This window comes from Anas platyrhynchos, chromosome 9 (genome assembly GCF_047663525.1).
Source record: "Anas platyrhynchos isolate ZD024472 breed Pekin duck chromosome 9, IASCAAS_PekinDuck_T2T, whole genome shotgun sequence".
NCBI classification, from domain to species: Eukaryota; Metazoa; Chordata; class Aves; order Anseriformes; family Anatidae; genus Anas; species Anas platyrhynchos.
The window spans coordinates 16,353,674-16,368,736 of record NC_092595.1 but is presented as its reverse complement, the minus strand read 5'-3'; the positions used below and the strand labels follow the sequence as shown (position 1 = coordinate 16,368,736).

The 15,063-nt window shown below is 41.0% G+C and overlaps 1 protein-coding gene across 2 annotated transcripts in view; it reads left to right on the top strand.

Moving 5' to 3' along the window:
• Window positions 1–15,063, top strand: part of VPS8 (VPS8 subunit of CORVET complex) — a 75,207-nt gene that overhangs the window by 26,003 nt on the left and 34,141 nt on the right. For both annotated transcript variants that reach the window (XM_072042575.1, XM_027464012.3), the window contains exons 19-32: window positions 841–930; window positions 1,272–1,318; window positions 1,833–2,055; window positions 2,263–2,352; window positions 3,809–3,860; window positions 4,146–4,188; window positions 5,224–5,296; window positions 6,776–6,895; window positions 7,470–7,541; window positions 10,211–10,330; window positions 11,679–11,735; window positions 12,143–12,225; window positions 13,341–13,425; window positions 14,469–14,567. In XM_072042575.1, coding sequence (XP_071898676.1) covers window positions 841–930; window positions 1,272–1,318; window positions 1,833–2,055; window positions 2,263–2,352; window positions 3,809–3,860; window positions 4,146–4,188; window positions 5,224–5,296; window positions 6,776–6,895; window positions 7,470–7,541; window positions 10,211–10,330; window positions 11,679–11,735; window positions 12,143–12,225; window positions 13,341–13,425; window positions 14,469–14,567 — 1,254 coding nt within the window. The remainder of the gene's footprint in view (window positions 1–840; window positions 931–1,271; window positions 1,319–1,832; window positions 2,056–2,262; window positions 2,353–3,808; window positions 3,861–4,145; window positions 4,189–5,223; window positions 5,297–6,775; window positions 6,896–7,469; window positions 7,542–10,210; window positions 10,331–11,678; window positions 11,736–12,142; window positions 12,226–13,340; window positions 13,426–14,468; window positions 14,568–15,063) is intronic.

Here is a 15,063-nt window from a genome sequence, read left to right as displayed (position 1 = left end):
GACTTCTGTCCTCCAGAAGTTAATCATATTAGCTCTAGAATGTGTGTATGTGGCATTCTTGCTATGATTGTGAGCAGGATTTTATAAGAGATGGGGAAATACCTTTTAGGTTAAGGTGGGAATAAACGCCACAGCATTAGCAAAGCAGAATGTGACACTATCATCCAGGCCTTGAGATGTCAAATCCAGGCTCTTGCCCACTCACAGTGGACAGAAACCCTTTTTGCAGGTAATTTCAGAGTTTTCTGATGTTTAGTTGTCAAGTATCCATGGGTATGTAACTTGCTCACTCTCAGGGTGGAAACTTTGATCATGTATATATGGAATGAACTTTGACAACTGAACAGAATCAGTTGAATAGGGTTGGGTTTCTGAGATGGATTTTTAAAATAAATGATTATTGCAATATTTACTCAGTCATACTTCATTCTTAATGCACGTTGTATTTGTAGGTAAATAAATTTTGCTATTTAAGGTACTGTAAGTTAAGCTTTGGGTTAAAACATGGCCCAGATGAATCCTGTGCTTCAGGATGGGTTCATCTGCCTCAGAATGTGCTGGCAGACTGGCTGTCCAGTGCCTCAGTCAGCTGCAGTTAGTGTAGACTTTCAGTATCCCAGTGAGCTGCTTCTGTGCCATCTCATGCAGTTGTCTTGGCAGTTGTGCCCCGAGTACTAGCTATTGCCTCTTTCCTCTCTTCCTTACTTCCCACAGTAGTTCATGCCCAAACTGGAACAGAGTTTTCAGTGCTTCCAACCCGAAGTGAGGCTATTAAATGTGCTACCAAATAGGGCCTGTAGAGTAAAATGAGAGTGAATCTTCATGTTTATTTTAATGCAGATGGTTGAAATCCTTCTCCATTATGCTGATCGGACTTTGAAGAAATGTCCTGACCAAGGAAAAATCCAGGTTATGGAGCAACATTTTCAGGTACAGTGTTCCAGAGGACTCTTTTGTATAGATTTTCTGAAATTTTTATTCAGACACAGCTTTGCTGTAAAAGTTACTTGTGTAACAGCCGTGACCTGTTGATGAATGCTCATATGTTGGGTGTGAAAGTGGCAAGTACATAAGTGACTTTGTTCCCCTTTCCCAGCAAACTGTGGTTGGAAAAACTGCAACTATGCAAGCTACCAGCTGACTCAAAAACTTCATTGGTTCTGTGCCGTATTGGCCAGGCTTCATTTTGTGCTGTGCAGGATGTACTGTTCGGCAGGATCTTTGACAGTTGCTACAGCTTTTCTACGTGTGTTTTTTTTTTTTCCCCACAGGACGTGGTGCCTGTCATAGTTGATTACTGCCTCTTACTCCAGCGCACGTAAGTCCAAGTTTGCAAGTGTTTTCTCCCAGGGTAGGCCACTGACCCATGTAGCCCTGAGTGCTGTCTCCTATAATATCGCATGGTTTAGAGAAATCGTATCACAGCACATCATCATCATGTCATATAACACATCTCCATTTAGAGGAATGCTTAAAGACTGATGCTGAAATCAGGGTATTCAGTAATCAAAAAAGAAAATCCCTCTTAATTTTTTATAGAGGAAGAAAAAAATGGTTCTAATTTTCCCCCACACCACCTCCTTAACAAAGAATCTGTCTGGATAGATTTTCCTGTCATCGTCATTTCTCCTCTAACAGCGACTTTTCTGCTGCAACATCCATAGCAGGTTTATTCTGTGAAGCTGCCTATGACTTAGGTCTGCATGGGAGATGAACGGGGCATTCAGCTGCTGAGCTGAAGAAAAACAGAGTATAATTTGGAGCCCTCAGAAAGTAGAAGTAATAAGATGTTAATAAGATTGTTTGATAACTAAACACTTCTTTCCTCCTAGGGATCTATTATTTAATCAGATATATGATAAGATGAGTGAGAATTCTGTAGCTAAAGGCATCTTTCTGGAGTGCTTGGAGCCATATATCTTAAGTGATAAGCTGATGGGAATCACAGCTCAAGTGATGAAAGACTTGCTGCTTCACTTCCAAGACAAGAACAGGCTGGAAAATATGGAAGCTTGCATTGTGCATATGGATATCACCAGCTTAGATATACAGCAGGTGAGCTACAGTAATGAGTGCTGTATTGAGTTCCTCTGAATAAATGACAATATCCCCTAGTTGCAGAGGCACACTTCTTATGCTTTTAAGCACAAGGTAGCATGTGGAAACGAGGTGCCACCTTTTAATGGAAAACTTCTGTAGTCCAAACCTCTGGTGTCTTTTGGTCACTAACTTGTAATAGAACATAGCTCTGTCTCTCTTCAGGTAGTACTTCTGTGCTGGGAAAACCGTCTCTACGATGCCATGATTTACGTCTACAACAGTGGGATGAATGACTTCATTAGCCCCATGGAGGTAGGAAAGAAGTTCAGTGCTGGGAGTTTTGTGTGCTGACCACGCGCTGTTTGTGTCAACCAGCATTTCAAACTAATACATCATCTTCTCATTCAGTGTACAGATGTTCTTGTTCTTTTTCATTCTGAGGGCGAAATCATATATGACTTACAGTTTATCCAACTAGATGCAGTAGAGAAGTGATTTGTAGTTACTGTACTTTAGAGCACAAATTTCCCTTTGGCATTGTAGATGAGGTAGGAATGCTCTGCAAAGCTAGAATGGGAAACTCAGTTGTGTTAATTAAAAAAAACAAAAACAAACAAACAAACAAAAACACCTGCAGAAGAGAATAACATGATGAATTACGGAGATTGCATTGCAAAACTGTCTTTTAACATGTTTCCAACGGTGAGCCTGGGCAATGTGGCACAATGTTCTTAGAAACAACTTTCTGCACGATGGGATTAGTGGGAGCGTAGGTGTGAGAGGTTCTGTGAACACCTCATGCTTTTTTCTGTCATACTGTTCTGCTGACACAGTAGTGCATTAATGCATGGTAAAGAATAATGGAAACAAAGGGTGAATTTATCTGTGTACAGAATTCAGAAAAAAGGCAAAGACTGCTTCTACCATGGAGCTCGGCTTTGTTCTTAGCACTTGTGTGAGGTCAATCAACAGTAAAAACAGGACTATGTAATGCTGTAACTGTTGATACTGCTGATCACGAAGATGTGCCTGATGCACCAATTGCTCTTGGAGCCTCTAGATATAATGTGAAGATGCTTCATTGTGGAAGTACTGTTGCTGTTTTCTCAATAGTGCTAAAATCAAGAGCCTTTTGCATCTGAGTGTGAAAATCTTAAATTGCCCAATTCATAGCAGTTATAATCTCATTAAATTTTCTCAGGAACAAGGCTCTTTGGGTGTTCATGATTTTAAAAAGGACTTTTAGAAACCTAGTGCTAGCTGTACAAGTACAAATAACTTTTTTGTTTGTTTGTTTGTTTGTTTGTTTTTTTGTTTGTTTCCAGGGCTAAGTATTTACACTGGTCCTTGCTCTGTGTTCCCAGACTAAAGGCTCTCTGATGAACCTGCTAGGTAGCCTGAAAGCAGCAGAAGTCTCAGGAGCAGGAAACGGGGCTAGTCAATTATGCTCTGAATGTTACTTCTGGGACTACTGAACATTGTTTTTTTTTCTTTTTTTTTTTTTTTAAAGGTGGCCTGTCTTTATGGTTAGATCTGATGGTCTGAAAGCTGTTTTTTTTTTTTTTTTTTTTTTTTTTGTCGTAACATTAGCCAGAATAAACATCTTTTGACACATCTGGTGTCCTCTTTTCCTGTTAATTGTAAGACATCATGAGAAAGCAGAGCTGCTCTGGGGAAGATGCTCTAGTGATCTCTGCTTTAAAACCAAGCAGAATCTTTGATTTGAGCTTTTACAACTGCATGAGCACTGCTCTCTTTCTTGTTACAGAAGCTGTTCAAAGTCATTGCTCCTCCGCTGAATGCTGGGAAGTCTCTCACAGGTACAGAATTATTGCCCTTTATGAGTGTCTAGTTGTGGTGTTCTAAACATCTCTGGTCACTTAAAACAGAGAGATTGCAAAAGGGAAATGTGTATGTACTGTCAGGATCTTGGAGAACAGAAAAGTGCTCAAGTGCTACGTGGCATGTGTAAAACTGTTCTACTTACTGTGTGTAAAACCGTGTGTGTTAGATAAGATATTTTGCTAACTTTTGTTGGGAAAAACAATTGCATCTCCGTATGTTGCCTTGTGAAGAAAAGGTGACAAATGATTTTTGTTTTGTAGATGAACAGGTGGTAATGGGCAACAAGCTGCTTGTATATATAAGGTAAGGTTGTTTAAGGATATGGGTGGTGTTGCCTAGTGGTACCAGATTTTAACTCATTATATTTGCAAAATGTTATGCTGTATTTCAAAGTCTGAGGTATTTTGTAAAATAGCAATGGCTACTTTATACGGCTGACTTAGTTACAAAGGCTTGTTGCACATCATAGAATATCCCTAGCTGGAAGGGACCTGCAGGGATCACTGAGCCCAACTCCTGGCTCAACACAGGACCACCCAAAAGTCAAATCATATTTCCGAGAGCATTGTCCAAATGCTTCTTGAATATTGACAAGCTTGGTGCCTTGACCACATCTCTGGGGAGCCTGTTCCAGTGCCAAACCACCCTCTTGGTGAAGAACCTTTTCCTAAGATCCAGTCTGAACCTCCCCTGATGCAGCTTCATGCCGTCCGTTCCCTCGGGTCCTATGCTGTTGAAGAGACAGGTGGGATGAAACCGGATGCTTAGAGCTCAGGTTACTGCAGATGTGCCAAGACAATTCCTTTGTCTTTAGAGTTCGGTTTCTCCATTGTCCTGTGTGTAGCACTGCTCCTCAAACAAGAAGTCAGTAGCCTGAAAAGCTCTGTTGTAGCCTTTTGGGATAGCTCTTTTCAGTTGCTGCTTTCTGTATTGCCTTTAATTTGCAGGAGGTCGTTCTGAGATTGCACAATAGTGATTAATGAGTGAGTTCCTCTTTCTGGAATCTATTCAAGATCATAAACTTTTGCCTGTATTGCTTCTACTTCCTAAACTGCAGAATAAAAGACTTTTTTTGTGAGAAATCCTGAGATTTCCTTGTTATTATTCCTGCAGTGCAATGGCAGACTTCAGATGCAAATTTGTGCAGCACATAGGCTTATTGTGTATTAATAGCAGTGCTCTTTGCTGTGCTTGGTCTCATGGTTTACAAAATAAATTTATTGGGTTTGTTTTAAGAGCATCTTGAAAACTAGCTCTGAAAATTAACTGTTTTCCTCAATCTATTTAATGTCAGTAGATATTAAGAGAAAAAAAAACGCCTTTCCCCTCTTTCAATAGTTGCTGCTTGGCAGGCCGTGCGTATCCACTGGGTGATATTCCTGAAGATCTGGTACCTCTGGTTAAAAACCAGGTAAGCAACCTTTTGGAAGGACACTTTTCCATATGAGGTTTTTAGAAAAGAAACCATCGTCTTACTTCATGAGCTTCTGTTTGAAAACTGTTATCAGTCTGATAGCCGATAATGGTTTCATCATAGATGGAGAGTTTCTACTTAAAATCACAGCAAATTTATGCAAAAGTATGACTAGATATGCAGGTCACGTGTTGTGAAAATTGGCATGGTGATTGCCAAGTAAATCTCTTTTCCTTATTTCCATCAGAGCCTTCAAGCTTGGCTATTTCTTTCTCTTTAAGCTGTGTCAGATGCTTGGCCTAAGGCAAAGCTTAACTCCTCTGGGGAGACATCTCCAAGAATTTCTTAAAATGGAAGATGCTTCTGATCATCATTTTGTACTCATAAAAATATTTCCTGAATTTCTGGTCAGTTTTACTGGTAAAAGAATTTTCTTTTTGCTCCATAGTGTTTTACTCGAATATCAAGGTTTTGAGAAGAGGCAGTGGTTTCTTTTTTGCATTTTCTATTTGCAGTACAGTGGATCAGGTAGATATTCTTGTTGCTAATCCAGAGCTTGTAGCTGTATGTGTGTGGTAGCTGTGGGTTGTTGCAAACCCTTTCCTTACAGGGTCTGCAAGCCAGTCTGCTCCTCTGTGCTGGAGCAAGCACTGTTACCCTCTCCCATGGTCCTTACCAGGTTGTCTCCTGCATGTGTGCTGGAGCTGGCACAGCACCAGACTGCGGCTCAAGGTCTGAGAAGTAAAGGCATACCCAGCAGCAGTGCTGGGGAGGACCCATCAGTGTCTCCTTGTTACAATCTCTGATAGTGTTCATGAGAGTCTGGCTTAAGCAACACCTTTCTGTCTTGATTCTTAAATCCAGCATTCTAGCTACAGTCCGGTTTTCTTTGTTTTCTGACCAGTTTCTAGATGGCAGGTGCGCATCAGGTTCAAGGAAACCAGGTTACACTAGGGAGGCTGTGAGTTGGAAAGTCAAGCTGCTTAACCCCTCCTGGCTTCACTGCCATTGTGCTAACAGGAAAATTAACTCAGAATAGGAGTAAATGAGAGAATGTGACATTTGCTGAAGGCGCTGTTTTTTCTCCTCAGAATGTGGGGGCAGATTGGCTGGCTCTTCCCAAGGGAACTGCTGACAAGGAGAGAAGCTATGCCTTGGATAAGGAAGAGCTGCACAGCTTGTGGGGAGAGGTGGCAGGATGGGGAGGGGGTTAATCTAATGTCAGACCCTTTGGTCTCCAAGTATGATCCTTAATTTTTGTACAGTGATTGACCTCAAGTTGGTTGATGAGCCTAAGGAAGGGAATTTTTCTCTACTAACAAGTGTCAGGAAACATTGTTCAAGAACGAACACTGATGGGCTCCTAAGGTGTTTTAGAGCTTAAGTGCAAAGCAGGTAATGCTGCTGCTTTCCCGTGTGCTTGCAATATCAGTTATCTGAAATCTATAGGAAATGTTTGATTTTTTTTCACTGTAGGTCTTTGAATTTCTCATCCGGCTACATTCAACTGAGGGATCTGTGGATGAAGAGGTCTACCCTCACATTCGTACCTTGCTGCACTTCGACACTCGGGAATTCCTTAATGTTCTTGCTCTGGTAAGAGACCACTGATGTCTTCCAAGAAGAAATTTCAAAAGTTCTTCCATCATCTTTGTTGTGGTTGCATGATCTGCAAGATTCTATTGAAAAGTTTGAGCTTAGGTAAACCAGCATTTACTGGCTTGATGCAGGAACAGTTTTGATGTGTGTTCTGTAAGATGTCAGAGGAGATCATAATAGTCTTTTATGTCCTTAAATATAAATTGATGAACATCTGACATTACACAGTGAGCACTGCAAACAGAGGCCATCTAAAACTCAACTAAAACAAGAATAATGTATTTGTAAAGTGTGTTTTAGTACCTACATCTCTCTCCTGCATAGAGGGTCAGCTTTCTGTCTTGAATTTCCTCTGTCTATTTGGGCCTGTTACATTTACCTAAATAAGAAAAAAAACGTCTTGGTAGTTACAAAAAAGGAAACTATCTTGGAACCTTCTGCATAAGTAACACATACAAAAAGGACTTAAAAACAGCTTTGTGATATGGCTGCTGCTATGTCTTGGCTTGTATTTCTGGGGCTGGCAGCAGAGAGCATTGTTCTCAAGATGTCATTGTTTTGCCTCATGCAGACTTTTGAAGACTTTAAGAATGACAAGCAAGCTGTGGAATATCAACAGCGAATTGTGGACATACTTCTGAAAGTGAGTGTGCCTAAAAATTAACCCCTGTCTTTACATCTGGCTGCTTATATACATCTCTGTGCAGTAAAGTGTGTAACTTAGGGGAGGGGGTTCCAGTCCTGCACTGGATGACACCTCTGAGAAGGTGAGCTGAAACTTGGATGTGCCTCAGCAAAGGCTGAGGTTGGATATTTAGAAGTGAAGCTGTGTGACGTTAAACGTGGTGACAGAGAGGTCTCTATTCCTGTCTGTGCTTTCACCTGGGTTGTATTTTGTTGTCAAGCTCCTCCTTTCTGCACTGCTAAGTTCATTTTTATCTGCTTCTCATTTGATTCTGCTCCATCATTCTATCTGAGCAGAAATAATGTCCCAGGAATCTTATGCTTGGCAGGGTGCCAGTGCTCTTCTGCTAAAAACCCTGCTCCTGTATCTGTAAATGCTGTGTTTGGGATGTAACGTGCCCAGAATGACAGGCCTATCTTTAGTAGATGGGAGCGAAGAGGAATGTCAGATCTATCAGTCTGGTGCTGTAGAAATCACTTGTCATCTGCAGACTGTGTTCCTTAACAATGTTCTCATTAAAAGCTATTGCTGCCAAATGCCGTTTGGTTTCCCCTTCAAAGCTGTCAGCATTAATAATGAGTAACTCCACTTGGAAGCTGTTTATGTATAAACATATCATAAGTAGTGTTTCCCTGTCACTGTCATCAGTGATAGATGAGAGCAAGGGCACCAGTGAGCGAATTCAGTGGCAGAGCTGCCGCAATAGGCTGTGTTTGGTGACCTGAGACATGCTGCTCTGGGGGAACTTCTGTGAGCCTGGCTGAGCAGGCTGCTGCTGTAGGGATGTTAGTTAGCCCTGTGCTGGGTTAGCTCATGCTTTGTGTCTGTAGCTGCTGCCAGCAGGAGGTGGCACACTGCGGCTGTGTTCTGGAGTTACTCAGGGATGTGCTCCTGCAGCACGATGTAGGCTGAGTGAAGTTGTTCACAACCCTACTTTGTGCTGCTGGACACGTAGCAAATGAATTCCGTCCACCTGCAATAGAACTCAGCCCTGTTTCCTAGGGGAGGAAAGGAGGGCAATTGCTGGGAAGTGCTGCAGGAGTGGATGCATCTGCAGGCAAACATCTTGGTCTTATGAGGACTCCGTCTCCCTTGGAGAGACTGAATCTCCTCTGGAATCTGCTCTTCTTTTCAATAGATTTAAAAAATCTTGGGACTTTTTATTTAGAAAAAAAATATTATAAGAATTAAAATTTAGAAGAAATTTATAATTGGGAAAGAAAGCACTTAAATAGCCATGCTGTTAAAACAGTTCATCTAATGTAAACTTAGCATATCTAAATTTTGTCAAATATATCATAGTTTAGAAAGTATGTGTTTGGCCTGCAGCCTCAGTAAGGTTTCTGTGTTTCAGAGGTCCACAAAGATTGACAAAGACCGAGCTTGTGAAAAACAAAGCCAAAATGAATAAAATACTCCAATTTTTTTTTTGTGAACCATATTTTTAATGCTGTTAGCTAATGTCACTCTTCCAGGCTCCTGTATGAAATAGAGTTTTTAAACAGAAAATGAAGATTGAAAAAGAATGATAGTTTTAGCTGATGTTTCAAACAGCAGGACTAAATCCCTTAATGTGCCTTGCCCGTCTGTCTCCAGTTGTGTAAGATAACTGTTAGCCTCTCATGGGGATCTAGAACTCTGCGTCGCTTTGAGGAATCAATTGCATTTCCCAAGCTTATACTGAATGGAGTTATAAACTGTGAAATGCTCTGTCTCTAGCCTTTGCTAGAGCACCTCTCAGATGTTAGCTGACAGTTGTTCAGGTGATGGATTTCTTCCAGCTAAATTCCCTACTCTTAGAAGGGGGACTCTCCAAACAGGGTCATTTCACATTCCCTTAGGTTTGGGATTTTTTCTGTTTAGAAGAATGAGACATTGCGTCAAGAACATGTCACGCTTTTTTTTACATGCTAGACAGGTGATGAGCACACTCCAGAGGTTTCAAACCCCTTTTGTAGTGTTTTTTTGCTATACAGGTTTTCTGTAATTTCAAGTCAAGTCAGCACAGCCATAAGTTTCTCAAGACATTCGTTGACTAACAACTAATTTAATGTGAGAAAAGAAACTTTTCCCACGCTCATTACATAGTTATTTGATCAGCGCTTCTGCATACCACACCTGAAGTGGGGAGTGCCTGAGGCTTGAAGTCAAAATGTACTTTTTTTCCTCCTATACTTATTCATTTTGTCTTTTTTCATCGTGATATTTCTGCTCAGAAACTCTGTCACATATCCGGTGATAAACACAGACTATAGAAATGGAGAAAAATGTAGGTTTCCTCATTGCTGTTTGGAGCCCCTTTACACTCCAAAATTTATGAACATGCAAGAAATATTCCTTTCATTATTGGGCAGAGAGGCCCAGCCTCTTCAGCCTTGGGGCAGAGGTGCTTTAGCAAGGTCACATCCTATGTGGCCTGTGTCTTCAGGCCATATAGAGTTGAATGCCATGGAAGGTAGCTTGTTTTTTGAGCTCTAGGCTCTAGCACCAGGAGATTTCAGGCAGGAGTAGGCGTGATGGTTGTACAGTGCTTTCTTGTTACAGTCTCCTGATTGATTTTGCAGCTGCCTATAGGAAAGTAATCACTTGCATTTCTATTTTTCTCTCTCCTCCTTAATGTTTCTTAGGTGATGGTAGAGAATTCTGACTTCACCCCATCACAGGTTGGCTGTCTCTTTACTTTCCTTGCCCGTCAGCTTGCCAAACCCAACAACACATTGTTTGTGAACAGGACGCTTTTTGACCAGGTAAGTGTTCCTTTGTGTGGAGTGGAAAAAATTGTAAACAGGGTCCAATACCAAAGAAAATGTGTCTAGGGTCTGTAGAGTAAAGCAATCCTAGGAGGACTGGTGCATTATAAAGCAGGTAGCATCTTGCTGGGAGTTACATTTTTAAACAAGTGGAACAGGAGAGACCACAGAAGCACAATAAGGTCTGAATTTCAGCCTGCCTGCTGGAATCATGTGAGAAATAGGGTTGTAGGAGATAGAGCAACTGTAGTAACACCTCTGCTCTTTTCAATGGAATGGGAGATTCCTGTGGCCATCAGTATTTGAGGAGAGAGAAAGAATGCAAGGCCCATAAGGGCAGGAACCAATCTGTTTGTTTTTAAGCCCTGAGGAGTGTTTTGATGATTATTGTTGCTCGTTAGGTGTACGAAGATATCAAGGTAAGGAGACAAGGGGTGCCAACTGAAATGACACTAGTGGACTTACAGAGCTTGTATATGTACGTAGCTGGCAATTTCTAGTTCCCATGGTCACCATCTGTCTGTTGTGTGAAATAAGCTGAAATGCACCAATGCATGCCTGAAGCTTGCACACGTTAAGTTTATATTAGAAATTCTTGTGACTGAGAAGGAGGCTTTAGCAGCTACAGCAGTTGTACTTAAGTGATAATATGGAAATACGAGCACTAATAAAGAATTAGTTAGAAAACAGAATCATAGAATCATTTAGGTTGAAAAAGACCCATAAGATCATCAAGTCAACCATCACGTAACACCACCAAGGCTACCATCAAACTGAGTGCTATGTCCACACATCTCTTAAATGTCTCAAGAGACAGCAACTCTGGAACTCACTGGGCAGCCAGTTACAACGCCTAACCACTCTTTCCATGAAGAAATTCTTCCTGACATCTAATCTAACCTTCCCTTGGTCAACTGCAGACTGTTGTCCTTTGTCATGGTTTAAGACCACACAACTCTGTGGAGGCTGAATGGATTTGGATACTGAAACATTTTAATTACAGATATATTCAATTTTATGAATTATATGACTTTACTGGATCAAGTAGAGATTAGCTCATAGATGAGTATGTTCAAATAGCACCGTCGTGTTCTGATTTGCTGTTGACATTGCTGGTGCTCACAGTCTGCTCATTTTGAATGCTTCTGGACTTTGGTGCATCTTAATGATCAACTGGTTGCTTGCATGATTTGGTTATCTATTTCTTTTGAGCATACCAAAGCTGTTTTGGAGTTTAGGACAGGTGTTTGATTCTATTTGTTTACTTCCACTGCAGAAGAATTTCACAGGCTAACAGCTATGCTAACCAGGCTTAACTCACTCTAACTTTTACATCCTTGCACAGGTCCTTGAATTTCTGTGTAGTCCAGATGATGACTCCCGCCATTCAGAGAGGCAACAGGTAATTGTCTTCAAGGAAACATAGATTTAAGTGCTAGGTATGGTAAAACTGGCCTCACTGGGTACGGATGCTAGCAGAAAAGCATAGGGAAGGTTATATGCCAAAAGAGTTACCTAGCATAGGAATGGCAGCCAACAAGGGTAGTGCTGTCCAGAGCAGGAGTGAAGGAGCATCCTTCCCCATTGTTGCCTCCAGGAGGGGCTTGACAACTATAAGAAGAGAGGCAGGGAAAGTTCTGTGTAAATGCATTACCTTTGTAGCTAATGGCACAATCAATTTAAAAAAAAATCTGTAAAATGCACCCCGTGTTAAACACAGTTTAATGGAGCAGGATCAGTGTACTTCTGAATGGTGCTGGCTGTTATACTACTGCTGCAATATAAATAACTGTTCTTCATTATCTACAGGTCCTTTTAGAATTGCTTCAGGCAGGAGGGATAGTACAGTTTGAAGAGAGCCGTCTTATCCAAATGGCAGAAAAAGCTGAATTGTAAGTTGTCATGCACAATATATAAATACTGTCTTTAAAACTGCTCCAAAGCCTTTTTTCCTCCACATGCCATGTTTCTAGTTTGCAGCTTTGTTTGGGATTATTTTCCCTGTGCATTCACATATGCTTCATTTAATATGTTCATATTTAATCTGTCCCAGTCTCTTTCTGCTATCTCACTGGGTGTACTTACCCCATCTTACCTTACCAGTGCTTTCTGTAGACTGGTGGGAATATTTAGCATGAAACCCTGTGGGGATTGATAAATTTTGGCACTTCCTATCCTAGAGCCCAGGCATTACTCAAAGGTATAGTTGTATATTTGAATGCTCTACCACTGACAGATGGAGATTACTTGTTGGGGTGAGGCCCACAGGTGGATTTAAAAGCACACAAGTGTCTGGAGCCACCCCCATGGTACTCATTTTAGAATTGAGTAGGAGAGACAAAATGCAGCGTCTGGAGAGGCTGAAAATTTCCACCATCTCCTTTAGCTGTTTTACCCATCCAGAAAGTGTGTGTTCATGCCTGACTGAGTCAGCCAGGGGGACATCTTCATCCAAGTCTTCAAACTGGATGCCATGTGAGTTAATCCACCATACTATAAAGGAATAGAGGGATAGATAGTGGTGGTGTATGCTACACCTGTTCTCCTATGTGTCCTAGAAGGAGTTACTAGACCAAATTTTTCAGCCCTGATGAGACTGAGAAATGCATTGTTAGCACCTGAGAATCAGAATCACAGTCAAGTGGATTACTGAATGTCCACATGGAGTTTTTTCTCCTTGATTGAGGGATTTTGAGGGCCAGAATCACCAGCTCTGCCACTTACGTGAGAGCTAAAAAAAGTATGGCATGAAGCTATTTATCAGGCTTTTCACTTCTTTCACCTCAGTTGTACTCATTTTTATCTAAAGTCTTCCTGACTCAAAATATTAAAGGTGTTTATTAAAAACTGAAACTAGGAAGCTGTGTCATACATAACACATTGGTAATTCATATTCAGTGTATTTCTTCAAATCAGGGTTGTAGATTTGCCTAGCTTAGAGCTGACTACATTGTGGAAAAGTGATCTATGAACAGCAGAACTAGTGAAACATGATTTCTCGTTTTAGTTATCAGATTTGTGAGTTTATGTATGAACGAGAGCTTCGCTATGACAAAATCATTGGCTGTTACCTGCGTGATCCAGTGAGAAAGGTGAGTAACTTTCTTCTCCATAGCAGTGCAGCCAGTCCTGCTGGCAATGGTGTGAAAGAGTGCAACAGTCCTGCTCTCCTGTCATAATCCTCTTATACAATGTCTTTCTTTACAGCTGAGTTTTCTTACAGTCAAGGCTAATGTGCTTATGAGCATGTGTTGCTGATTTTTTTTAAAGCTTTGGAGTTTTTGGTTTCTTTCAATTTAAGCAATGCTAATACGTAAAACTTGAGTACAAGGTGTGACTTATTGCAAGTACTGCTAGTGGCAATATTTGTTTCTGTCATCAGTCCCTCCTTTTTGCCTCCCTACCCCACTCCCTGACAGTATCTTTTTGTCTCGATTACCTCTTTGCAATTACCTTCTCTGTTATTATAAGTTGCATATTTGCTGCAGTTTTTATGAGGTATTCTCATCCCTACTACAAGCAAAAGCTGGGACAAGAGTCTGACAATCTTGATCTCACCAGCTCCTTATGAAAACATTATGCTGACAGTTGTGTGGGTGAAACAGTAGGAAGAGATAGGTTATAGTAGTGAGGTGGTCAAAAACGTGGTATTTGAGAGTATCTGTGCTGAGTGCTGTGCAAGAGAACCTGGGGAAGAGACTGATAAATATCAGAGAGCAATTCAAGAATATTCTGGGAAAACAAAACTGACCCACCTTCTGGTTAAATATTCCTTTCTTTGCCTATTCTTTTAGTTACAGTCATGTCCTGTCTTTTTTTCCCTGTAAGCAAGAGGTAGATATTTCTAATAGAGGAGGAACAATTCTCTTTAACCATAGTTCTTAACACTTACAGTGTCAATTCTGGTCTTCTTGGCTCTCTTTTTTTCTCCTGGCAGCTCCTCAGGAACTATATTTAGGGATATTTAAGGACATATAATCTTGCCTGCAGATAACTTATCCTGACTTGCTGACTAAGAGAGGACTAGCCCTGAGGTCATCCTAAGACTGTTTAAAGAGTTCTCCTTTAACAAAACCTAATACTGTTAACAGCACTGCAGAACATACTATACCATTTATGGTTTTATGCCTTACAGGAAGAAGTTTTCAACTATATTCACAACATCCTGTCCATGCCTGGCTACAGTGCTGAAGAAAAGCAATCAGTGTGGGACAAAGCTTTGGAACACATAAAGGTACAGTGTATCTTACACCCATGATACCTGAGCTCCTGCTAACTCTTGCTGGATCCAACTGGTGCTGTTCTGTAAGCAGAGGTGTCACAGTGGTGAATCAGCATGTAAATGCGTTTCTCAGATTCAGGCTGGCTTCCTTGGTTTCCTGCTTTCAAGTGTTGCTCTTTGGGTAATGGCAATGTATCAGGAGATGATGGCTCATGAGTGCTGTATAACAGGAAAATGATCTGTGAGCAAGCCTTTTATCTTCTGAGTGTGCAGCGGTAGGAGGTCAGGACATTGATACCACAGATTGTGAGGTCAATGATATCAAATTCCTCAGATTACAATGATGAGGATAATCAACTTCAATACCCTGGTATTTCTAACCTGTGGTAAGATGAGGTCATAAAATCTGCTGTAAGACACAGCTTGTTGCTTGACTTAACTCTCTCATAGCTCCTGCCATCTCTTCTGTCTCTCTTTGCTTGAGGGGATGGAGATGTCTGAAACAATT